General features: G+C 35.1%; 1 protein-coding gene across 1 annotated transcript in view; it reads right to left on the bottom strand.

Annotated features, from left to right (window-relative positions):
• Window positions 1-12,118, bottom strand: part of PAK2 (p21 (RAC1) activated kinase 2) — a 91,354-nt gene that overhangs the window by 15,923 nt on the left and 63,313 nt on the right. The window contains exons 5-12 of the mRNA XM_028100842.2: window positions 11,210-11,241; window positions 10,396-10,503; window positions 8,876-9,008; window positions 7,407-7,470; window positions 5,927-5,975; window positions 5,324-5,436; window positions 3,669-3,786; window positions 1,853-1,952 (exon numbers count right to left, since the gene is read on the bottom strand). Coding sequence (XP_027956643.1) covers window positions 1,853-1,952; window positions 3,669-3,786; window positions 5,324-5,436; window positions 5,927-5,975; window positions 7,407-7,470; window positions 8,876-9,008; window positions 10,396-10,503; window positions 11,210-11,241 — 717 coding nt within the window. The remainder of the gene's footprint in view (window positions 1-1,852; window positions 1,953-3,668; window positions 3,787-5,323; window positions 5,437-5,926; window positions 5,976-7,406; window positions 7,471-8,875; window positions 9,009-10,395; window positions 10,504-11,209; window positions 11,242-12,118) is intronic.

The following is a 12,118-nucleotide window of genomic DNA, read 5'->3' as shown; positions in this document are numbered from 1 at the left end:
AAATCAGGTAAAAACGCCAGGAAGTGGGAACTATTTTTGAAGAAAATAAACAGAAGCTAGAATTACTAAGTACCTGACTCAGCAGACAGCCTAGAAAAAGAACAGCCTTAACTGCAACTGTACCCAACAAGGTCTTCGCCGGCATTACTCTACTCCAGTCACCTCATTTTGTAACAGGAGCAGAAAGCCTAGGTTAGCACTCAGTGTTAATTTAGTGGGATCTTCGGGATGAGAATCTAGAATTTTTTCCTCCCTTCTATAGACCGACCCATTCTACTTCAAACATAACTACTGTTAACATTTAGGTTTGTAAGCTTTGGACTTTTTGTCATGAATTTATACAGGTACAAATATTACCTGTGAACTGCATGGTTTATTTAACCTAGGTAGGATACGCTGTAAACTGTTTGTTTTTTTTTTTTAAAGTAAACTCTATCCCCAACATGGGGCTTGAACTCACCACTTTGAGATCAAGAGTCACATGCTCTACCAACTGAGCCAGCCAAGTGCTCCAGTAAACTGCTTCTTAAAATTTATTTTCAGAGATTTTGCCAGTTGTAGATTGATCTACCTCATTACTACAACCACACAATATTATAAAATAACAAAATTATAATTTATTTTACCATTCCCATACTGCTAGATATTTAAGGTACTTTTTGTTGTTCACAATGTTGCAGAGAACAACTCTGTATTTATTGCTGTGCATATGTTCAGTAATTTTATCCAAGAGAATACTAAAAGAGCAATTGTTCAGTCAAATTATAATATTTATAGCTAAAATGGGTACCTGTAACAAACCAGGTTACTATTCCAAGTATCTTGTAGGAATTAACATACCTAAGCCTCATGACAACTTTGAGATAGGTACATTTATTAATATTATTCTCATTTTACAAATTGGGAAACTAAGGCATACATATTTTTAGATAACTTATCCAAGACCAATCATCTAGTATGTGGAAGAGCCAGAATAAAATATTATCCAAAAAAGTCTAATCAGCTTACATGTGTATCCACCAAAAAAGTATGAGAATGTCCATTTCTATTTTGCCTGCTGATTAAGATTAGTAATCATATTTTTGACCATCTGGTAGAACCCCTTTCTTGTGGGTGAATAATCCCTGGAAGAAATGTCTTAAAAAAGACATACTGAAAAAGGAGTCAAACACTCCAGCAGAACAGAAGGAAAAAATTTTGATCTCCTGATCCAAGAAATGCCTTGAATTTTGCCTAGTTGGAGGAACCTCAACAGAAGTTCTTCTTGATTCCTCCAGAGGGCATGGTTGAAACTGACAGATTACAGCCGGCAGAGAGAAAGGAAGTCTATGACAAACCCCCATGACTCTATCATGTCTGACAGAGAAGATAATTGGGAAAAGAGGTTTTGTTCCTTGTCATCTCTCAGGTCAGGGTCATAGAGCCCTCCCCCAGTCAGGCCATGCTCTACCAAATCCTAAGAAAGCTGAACAGCATAATGAGCTACCCTAACAGACAACAGAGACAAATTCAAGTTTATCTTTGGAAGAGAGCACCAAGATGACGACAGTCCCAGGCACTGTTCCTCAGTGCTTTACATTTGTAATCCTCAGAAGAATGCTCTGAGACAGTTACTATTATTTTCCTTACCATCAAATTGAGAAAATAAATAACTCACCCCAAATTATTCAGCAAGTAGTAGCTGATCTGCCATTTAAACCCAAGCTGTCCAGTTGAGAGTCCATATTCTTTACCATTTTCTCCCTCCCCCTCCATATATTAAGTCATAAAAATATTAATAGGTTTCTTTTTACTTAAACAAAAGGCAGAATTATAATAATAAATAAATGTTATTTCCTCATTTGTTACTTACTAAGTTTAACCGATCCTTCCATCCCCAAAAGCACGTTGTCACTTTTGATATCTCTGTGGATCACCTGATTGGCATGTAAAAACTCCAATGCCTGTAAACACTAAACAAGAAAAACACCTATTAATAAAACAGTCCCTGAAAAGTCTAAGGGAAGTTACAATCAGTACTTATGGCCTGAGCACTGCTTCAGAATTCTAATCTAGCCCCTGAAAAGAAGGTAAGAACCTGGGAGGTCCAGTTCCATCCAGCTGTTTACTGATGTAATGTTAAGATGTTTTCTTCATTTCTTTTAGAGTGGATTTTACATAAAGCTATATCCACAACCTAGACACCACTGATGAAAGAGTAACTTTCCTCTTATGCCATGTTTCAGAAAGCAAGGAGTCAGAAGTGAGGAAAAACTCTGCCCCCTTCCTTAAATACAAGAAAAAGATTAGAGTTTTAAGATCTGCTTGTCCCTATGTTTTTGAATTGAAAAAGTTGTGTTTTTATTTCTTACCCCCACTAGAGGAGAACAACAAAATAAAGACCATACATTATGAATAACAACTAAAAATCTCATTTAAAATATTCTACTATTCAGGGGCGCCTGGGTGGCTCAGTTGATTAAGCAACTGCCTTCGGCTCAGGTCACGATCCTGGAGTCCCGGGATCGAGTCCTGCATCGGGCTCCCTGCTCAGCAGTGGGTCTGCTTCTCCCTCTGACCCTCCTCCCTCTCATGCTCTCTCTCTCTAATACATAAATAAAAATCTTAAAAAAAAAAATTCTACTATTCATTCAAGGAAAAACAGATAAACTGTGTTATCACTGTACTACGTTTACCAAGTATTTTTTTTTAAAGATTTTATTTATTTGTCAGAGAGAGAGACAGCACAAGCAAGGGGAGCGGCAGGCAGAGAGAAGCAGGGACTTCTCGATGTGGGACTCGGTCCCAGGACCCTGAGATCATGACCTGAGCCGAAGGCAGACGCTTAACCAACTGAGCCACCTAGGCATCCTGCATTTACCAAGCATGTAAGCAGATTCTTGAGAAGAACAAATCCTCCCCAAAACACTATTGTACAATAGAAGCAAGTTTGTCATAATTCGAGGAACTCCTAAAATAATTTTTAAAATAATTACAAAAAGAAATTATTAGACAAACAAATTAAGTATGGATACATTCTTAAGTTTTTGTCAGTTTTTAAATGATCACTCTATGTTAGAGATATCATATTATTAAAATACCATATTCACAACTACTAAAGAGTTCTCATTTCCTCCCCTCCTGAAATAACCAAAGGGGCTACCCTACCCCTTCAGTGGAGCATAATTAACTCAGAATTAAAATTTTCAGTTTTAGCTTAGACTTAGGCAATTTGGCAGAATTCTACCGGCTTTTAAGCAACAGTACGTCTAAAAATTCAACAACCAGCTTTTCACCTTTGAGGAGCTTAATAAAGCCAGAAGCAGACTTCAGGTGAACATGTGCCCTGCTTGGTATGAGATAGTCCTTGTTTCCACTGCTGAGTGGCACTCCCTTTAACTCTTAAAAGTACCCTGTTGGGATGATAAATTTTAATGATCACCTCACTGAAATTTACCTGTGAGCTGGGCTCTTCAAAAATCCATGCTCCATTCCAGAATTATCTTACACATGAAGGAAAGGGTTTAAACTCTCATGTAGGATAAAATGGTATGGAGACAACTTGCAGAGAATATGTAGAGAAAGTATCTCACATAGTAAAAATCACCTGTGCAAAACTACCCCCCCCCCTTTTTAACGTCCTGCTAACTACACATTGCTATAACTTATCGGAAAGGGAACAAACTCACCTCTCTGCAAACAGCAGCAATCTGTGCTTCATCCATGCAGGTTTCTGTTACAACATCAGTAAGGGATCCCCCAGCAAGGTACTCCATTACCACAAACAGTTCATCTCCCATCAGGTAACTAAAAAACCATGATAAACACAAAATACACTCACATTTTTACTTTCATACCACTCTGTGCCGAAGAATTCAAATGTCAGACACCCTAATCATGAAACTAGAAAGCTGGAAGCCATGAAGGCCAGGAAGAAAACTGGCAAGCTGCAATGCAACAGCGCAGAGTAGTAACTGACGGTCATTAGGACTTTCCTGAGTGACTTCAAAGTTGCCCCACAATTGTAACTTGATGGTTTCAATTAAAATAACGCTGTAAGGTAGGAATCATTCGTCTTGTTTTACAGATGAAGAGATGGCTAGTAAATGACAGGACCAGAATTGGAAGCCAAGTGTAACTGATTCCAAAGCCTATCCACCATGTGAAACTGACGTGACAAAGTATTTTTAAAAGCAGGGAAATATACCTGGAAAGTTGATTTTTATGAACATGGCCCCCACTACTAAAGCTAACATCTAAAAATGTGTTATCTTTTTCCTATTCTAAACACATTTAAATGTGGAAATAAGAAAGTCACCTATAATCTTGTACCTCCAATACAATCACTATTTTAGTTTTCATTTATTTTTCTATTCTTCTTTCATTCGCACATATGTAATTGCTTAAGAATCCCCATATAATTGTAGAATATACAATTTTCTTTTTTTTTAAAGATTTTATTTATTTATTTGAGAGAGAGAGAATGAGAGATAGAGAGCAGGAGAGGGGGGGAAGGTCAGAGGCAGAAGCAGACTCCCTGCTGAGCAGGGAGCCCAATGTGGGACTCGATCCCGGGACTCCAGGATCAAGACCTGAGCTGACGGCAGTCGCTTAACCAATTGAGCCACCCAGGCGCCCGAATATACAATTTTCTATTCTGCTCTTTGTTCTGTTACTTAACATCAATGCCTAAATTAAATGAGGTTTTGACAAACAAACTATTTGCCCATGAACGACAGCATTTGAAATAGAAACTGATCTAAAAGCTTAAAAACCATGAGGCCAGGCACCGCTGTCAGTCAACACATGAATCACAGTTCATTTCCTTAATGTTTCTGCTTCTGATCATTTATAATTAATATAAGCACCAGCAGCAATGTCCTTCATTTAACTGCTTTCCCTCACTTGCCAGGGGATATATATGTAGAAAAAGGCCTGCTAAACTGCAATATGCCTTTTTTTTAAAGATTTATTTATTTTTGAGAGAGAGAGAACACGTGGGGGGTGGGGGGGTGGGGGTGGAGCATGGAGGGAGGGAGAGAATCCCAAAGAGACTCCCGCACTGAGCGTGGAGCCCAAGGCCTGGCTGCACCTGGGCTTGTTCCCATGACCCTGACATCATGACCTGAGCAGAAACCAAGAGTAGGACGCTTAACCGACTGAGCCACTCAGGTGCCCCGCAATGCGCTATTTTTACTTTTACCTCTCTCCTCCTCCTTCAAGCTTACTTTTCAACACTGACATCCTACTCTGGTCTAATCCAAGTGCTTGAGCTAGCCCCCAAAACCACGAGACTTAAAATTTCTACATTTTTTCCTACTGTTTAAGAAATATTCATATTTACCTGTCCAAGAAGTTAACTATGTTGGGATTCTTTAATTCTTTCATCACCAGAATCTCATTAATGATTAATTCCTTCTTTGGCTGTTTCTGTAAATTAATCTGTTTGATAGCAACCTATGATGGAAACAGAAATAAAAAAAATCAGAACAAGTCTCCTAATTCTCTTAGAAAATTACCAACACCAATCAGGTAATAATTTAATTTATTGTATATCTATTGTACTATACAATGAGACTGTAACTTACAGGTAGTACTTTTACTTCCACAACGCCTACGCACAAGGCTTTGTAATACACAGAGCCTAATTACTTTTAGATTTCTCCCGAAGCTGATTAACCAACCCAAGGTCATACCAATGCCAGGAATTAATCCTCTTTTCATTCCAAGCTGGGAAAATAATTTTTTAAATATTTGCTTATTTAGGAAACTCAATGCATAATTCTTTCTTTTTTCCCCTATTAAGAAAAGTGCTATAAAATACAGAGTAATTTTTTTAACATATTCAACTGAAAAAAAGATTCCTCTTGATTATTCACAAGTTTATCTAGTTTCCTCCTATACTAAAAGCTAATGGTAACACCCAGAAGTATGAAAAAGTAGCTACCTCCTGTCCCAATGCCACATCAGTAGCAGTGAAAACTGTACCAGAAGCCCTAGGGGGAAAAAAGACACAACCAGATTTAAGGTTTCTAAATCACTATCATTTATATAGCTAAAGATTTTACAATTAGTACAACTGGACAAGGATTAAAGAACATTTAAGACTTAACATTTTTAAACAGGAGTAAAAGCAAACACAAAAGGGGAAAAAATAAGAAAAAGGCAATCCTTGTGGCCAAAACCTATGTTAGAAATTTATCATAAATATCATACCTACAAAAATGTAGGAAAAAGGAAAGAAAAAAGTAATATACACTCATGGATCCACTTCCGTGCTTAAGAAACAAAAACCAACAAATAAATTTGAAGTCCTTGCATGAGCTTTCCAGAGGCATCCTTCTGTCCTCCCAAAAGTAATTGGTATTTGGTGTTTATTCTGTAGTTGATGTGCATCCTAGCCATGTATCTGTCTACACTTTATCAAGGGCAGAGGTGTGCATCACTATAAACTATATTCAACATAAGTTTTAAACTTCTTATAAGTGGTTTTATTTTATGTATTTTTCTGCAATTTGCTTTTTAATTTTTTAAATTTATTTTTTATTTTATGTTTTGAGATTTGCTTTAATTCGACACTGGATTTAGGACAGGTCTTTTTGTTCACTCATTATTATTTACATTATTCGATACAATTTATCCATTACCTTGCTCAAGAATATTAAGATGATTTTCAATTTTTGTTATCAAACCAGTTATGCAACAAAATTTAGATTTTTTTTAAGAGAGGTAGAGGTGGGGAGAGAGGGAGAGGGAGAGAGAGAATCTTAAGCAGACTCCACACCCAGCGTGGAGCCCCAATAGGGCTAATCTCACAACCCTGAGATCATGACCTGAGCGGAAATCAAGAGTTGGACGCTTAACTGACTGAGCCACCCAGGAACCCCACTAAATTTAGTTTTTAGAAAGAAATTCATAAGGAAGTTTTCAAAAAAGACTCAAGCTCTCTTTCTAAATTCACAGAATATTTTCCAGAGATTAATAACATTAAAAATTCAAGATGTTCATTTGCTCCCAGGCAGAAACACAGTTAAGTGTAGTTTAAAAACACAAATTACTGGGCAAAATCCGATCAGGAGACTCAAAATACAATACTCAATGATGTGATTAAATACATACTTTTATTGCCTATCATCTTGTAGTAAATGTTCTTATTGTCTTTTAAATATATTTGGTGGTCAATTTTTCCATCTAATCTCTTAACCACCAATGGGAAATAACATTTAAGAAAAAACAATGTAGAGTCATTGCTGAACAGTACAGCTTTCTAACAGCATGTAGAAATAAATGCATTACTTATTTACATGAATCCAAGAATACCATGCATAGGATGCTCTAAGTGCTCAATGTCAACAGGCAGAAGAGAGATACCATACTATACACTCAGGAATTATTACAGACTGTTTAATAGAGTCACAAATACTTACCCTTGCCCAATTTTTTCATATCTTGTGTATTTTTTCTTAGGGTCACCTATGCTCACAATAGTTCCTATTTTAAACAAAAAACAACAAAAAGTTGGAAGCTCAGTAAAGCATTTTAAAGTTGTAAACTAATCTCATTATTCCTTTTAATAAACTCTACTGATTTTAGAATATTGGTTTTCAAACACAACTTTCAAAAATCATGTATGTTTCAAACACAGAACACTAATGAAACTTAACAGGAAAGTTATCAGAAACAAGAAGACATATTACTTCCATGAGGTTGGACCTCCTAGCTAATGTTTTAATTATCGTCTCACTTTCTCAAAAATAAACACATTTTAAAATGACCAACTGTGTTAGTCTGCCTGAGAATAAAGGGGTTCTCAGGATGTGGGATGTTCAGTCTTAACTGGGAAATTTCTGGAGAAGGATGGACTGGTCATTCTACTTTTCACACTCCACTGAAATGTATTAAACTAATGGTTAAGTTATGAAACTATTTATTATCAGAAATAATAATATAAATGATATCCAAATGAATAACCCTAAATGGCTTTTCTGACTCTTCCCATATACCTTCTATCTTCCAATATATTTAGGAAACCACTTATTTCTATAAAGATTACTCTACTTTAGTATGAACTAATCATACATCTGTTTTAGGAAAGTTCACAAAGTCATAACTAAGAAACAGTTTTATAATTAGGATTTGGACATAAAACTGTAACAATATATTCTTATTACCACTAAGTCAAAACATGAGAAAAACCACACTAACTTTTCACTTGCTCGATATCCACATTAAGGAGACTCACACAAACAATCCAGTTCTATATAAGTACCCAATCTCAGGTCTACAGCCGCTTTGGCTATAGTATCTCTCCTTGATCCCTGATCCCTCTATGTCAGTGTCCTTTATAACTATAGTTGCTGTAGACTTGTAATAGACTTGTAATTGGACATTATTCTCCCCTCTCCCTGGCACTGTGTACACTACTTCCAATGGCTGATTCAGGCCAATGACAGTTAATGGATGAAAAGGGAGAAGAGAAAAAAAATACATTTAATGTTTACACATAGAGCTATATAGGAAGGCGATATTGTTTACTTATTTGGGAATATTTTATATTCTCATATTGAGAAACTATAAGTATGTATAAATATATAAAAACTTCCTTTGATAAGGTTTCCAACCATAACCCTTAGATTTGGTCCTTTGGGAAAAAGTATTGCTCCCAAAGGTACTGATCACTGCAGACATTACTCAACAGCCAACACATAATAAACAAGCAAATCAGAGTATGATTTTGGCTTCAGCAGATTTTAACTGAAGCTATTGTTCCTAGAAGGAAACAATTTATTATTTATGTCTTAAGCCAAAACATAAGGTATAAATTAAAATCCATCTGAGCCAAATGTGTCAAGAGCTATTAACAATTTAAGAATAATGTAAAATGTAGGTAACATACTTAATTTCTCCATAATCTCTTCATCTGTCATTTTGGTCTTCTTTTTCTGTTTGTCAGAAGATTTGGCACCGCTATCAACATTAGAATCACCAACTGGTGCAGGAATAGGGTCAATTACAGATCGTGTATAAATCTGCGGAGACAGTTAATTACTGAGATCTGAGGAAAAATATTTTTAGGTATTCTTACTGGTACACTATTCAGTTCTTCGATTTTTTTTTTTTAAAGATTTTTATTTACTTTTTGACAGTGAGAGATACAGTGAGAGAGGGAACACAAGCAGGGGGGAGTGGGAGAGGGAGAAGCAGGCTTCCCGCTGAGCAAGGAGCCCGACGCGGGGCTGGATCCCAGGACCCCGGGATCAAGACCTGAGCAGAAGGCAGATGCTTAACAACTGAGCCACCCGGGCGCCCCAGTTCTTTGATTTTTAATCAAAACTAGTTTACTCCAGCGTTCTAAAGAATGAGAATAATATTTTCAGACTTGTCTTAATAAAAGACTTATAACTAAGACGAATAAATGTTAAACACTTTTGACATGTGATGTATAGATTTTAAAAGTCTGTCTAGCAAAATAGCAGATCTGTGAATGAAATTTAAGTTTAACCAGATCTAAAATGATATGCTAGCAATGAAGCAAAAAGGTACACACTTAAAAATCATGTTCTTATTACAAAAGAGAAATAAAGAGAAAAAATTACAGAAACCAAGATGTTGAATTAACTATTAATTCCCATAAAAACTTCTACCCAAAGTTGATTTCTACCATTTCATTTTATTTTTTTTAATTTTTATTTAAATCCAATTAACATATAATGTATTATTGGTTTCAGAGGTAGAGGTTAGTGATTCATCAGTCTTATATAATACCCAATGTTCTACCGTTTCATTTTAAACTGCCAATTCTAGGAGGTAAAGCAAGAAAACAGAGCCCTCTCTCGTTAGATCAAAGGATCTAAGGACCCGGCAGCAGTCCTCAGAGCCCTTCCTGCTGATGTACCAGCACTTCACGCACAGCACCCGCCCTCCCCTTTCCTGTACTAGTACAGGGAGACAGGACTCTTTCTGTCTCTAAGGTCATTATTTTTTCAATTTTCCCCTATCTGGTTGGGAATTTCACTCAGCAGCCTCTTGAATGACACCAAGGTTTTAAGAGAAATGTAAAATGGGAGATTATATACACAATTTGGGTAAGAAGTAAGATTTAAGTTTTAGATAATAGTAGTTGAGATTGAGATAAACAGAGAAAGCCAGAGAAATAGATGGATTCTCTGGAAGACAAGGTGTAACACAGAAAGGAAAAACAATGAGGTAACTATTTTAACTTTTAAGGAAGTCATTTAATTTTAATTTTCAAAAAAACTAGTTTTTTGATGAATGATTTTTAGGTAGAGTTCTCCTCGTCAAATTTCCTCATACTGAAACCTTTTGAAAATTAATCACTGGCAGTCAAATACAGACTGCTGTTTTTTAAAAACACACATGCCCAGACACCCAGAGTCCAATTACTCAGACACGCACTGATTTTGTATGATCCGGTCGTGGGGCAATAACAGGGGGAGCAGCCTCTTCATCATCATCATCTTCTTCTGTTACTACTGCTGATGTTTCTGATCCCTTGGTACTCAGCTGCATTACCAAAGCAAGGAAGATAAGTCAGATACAACAATATGTTAAAATAGGACTCTCTTTTCTTGACACACTTGAAAAAATGTATTTCTTTAATACCTTATTTCAAAACGATAAAACCTCAATGGTTCTAATCTAATCACTTAAAAAGTAAAGGCAATTCTATAACTTAAACAAAAGTTTATGAAATAAATGTTTACAGTAAGTATCAAGTTTTCTTAAGAGAAAATCTATACCTTTTATAGGGAAAATTTTATGTCCCTTAAACACGCCCTAAAAGGAAACAATCACTTTATTTGTGAAAACCAAAAATGAAGATCCTCTAGGATTTGTATAAGTCAGAGTCATTTCCGGTCATTTAAGACAGCCAGATTCACCATCAAAAATGGTGGCTGATAAAATAAAAGAAGACGTTAACCTTTATATAAAGAGCTTACTGCATGCCAGGTGTATGCTAGGTAGGTACTTTACATATTACTGCATTTTGTCTTCATATAACTCAAGAAGGCTGTTTCTTCCTAATTGAGGAACTGTTTACTTAATATGGCTTCCTTATTTGCTTAATCAAGTGGCCAACTTAAAATATATTAAGTAGTTATTTATTTTGATGGCTGTAATTTATTTTAGAAAGTTAAATAAAAACTGAGGTTTGTTTTGGGTAACTTAAGTTAGAACAAGAGCTACAAGAAGTAATATATTAACTTACTGCTGGTGTTCCAGAAGGGAAGCCATCTTTCTCTGAATACAAAACAGAAAATAATGCTAAGTCAACAACTCAAAAAATAAAACAACTTCTATATAATAAAGGGAAGAAAAAAAAAGGGAAGAAAATACAAAGCAGAGCAAGTAAAATGTTCTTAGACTGATTTCATTTTAAGATGAAGTAAACCTTGGGAAAAATGACAATATCAGTTTTCAAATACGAATTTATACAAGATTGTGCTAACAAATCTCAAATCTTAATGGAAGTCTGTAAATTTACTAAAAATCATTGACTTGTATCTTCAAATGGGTGAATTTTGTAGCATGTGAACTATACTTTAATAAAGCTATTAAAAACAATTGTAACTATACTTCTCATTGTGTATTTATTAAAACAAAAGTTTATTCATAGTAATACTTTCTCCAGAAAACTGTCTATTGAGAAACTTAAAGCAACTATTCAAACAATAGCAACTGTGCAAAGGAAAATTCTTGACATAAATTTTGATCAATAAGACAGCATATTCCTGAAGGCAAAACATAGTTCATGAAGACTAAATGTCAAAACATTCATTCTGGAGTTCAGAAGACCAAGTTTTGTTTTGTTTTACTTTTCAAAAGGCCCAGAGACTTTTATATTTTTATACATATAATATCTAACAATATATGCTAAATATTATTAATATAATTATGCAATTACAATATACCACCATATTAATATTTAACATATATTATACATTAATGTAACATAAAACATACTTATATTTGTTATTGGTATAAGTATACAATATAAATGTAAGTATTTATATAAATAAATATATATTTATAAATATGATTATATTAAAGGTATATATTAATGTAACTTTAACATATATATAATATAAAAAATAGGGTGAAAAGAACATACCATTTT

This window comes from Eumetopias jubatus, unplaced genomic scaffold (assembly GCF_037043125.1).
Source record: "Eumetopias jubatus isolate StellerSeaLion01/CBP00866 unplaced genomic scaffold, mEumJub1_p1.0 scaffold_1, whole genome shotgun sequence".
NCBI classification, from domain to species: domain Eukaryota; kingdom Metazoa; phylum Chordata; class Mammalia; order Carnivora; family Otariidae; genus Eumetopias; species Eumetopias jubatus.
The sequence above is the reverse complement of the archived record's forward strand: the minus strand, read 5'-3'. Positions and strand labels throughout refer to the sequence as shown.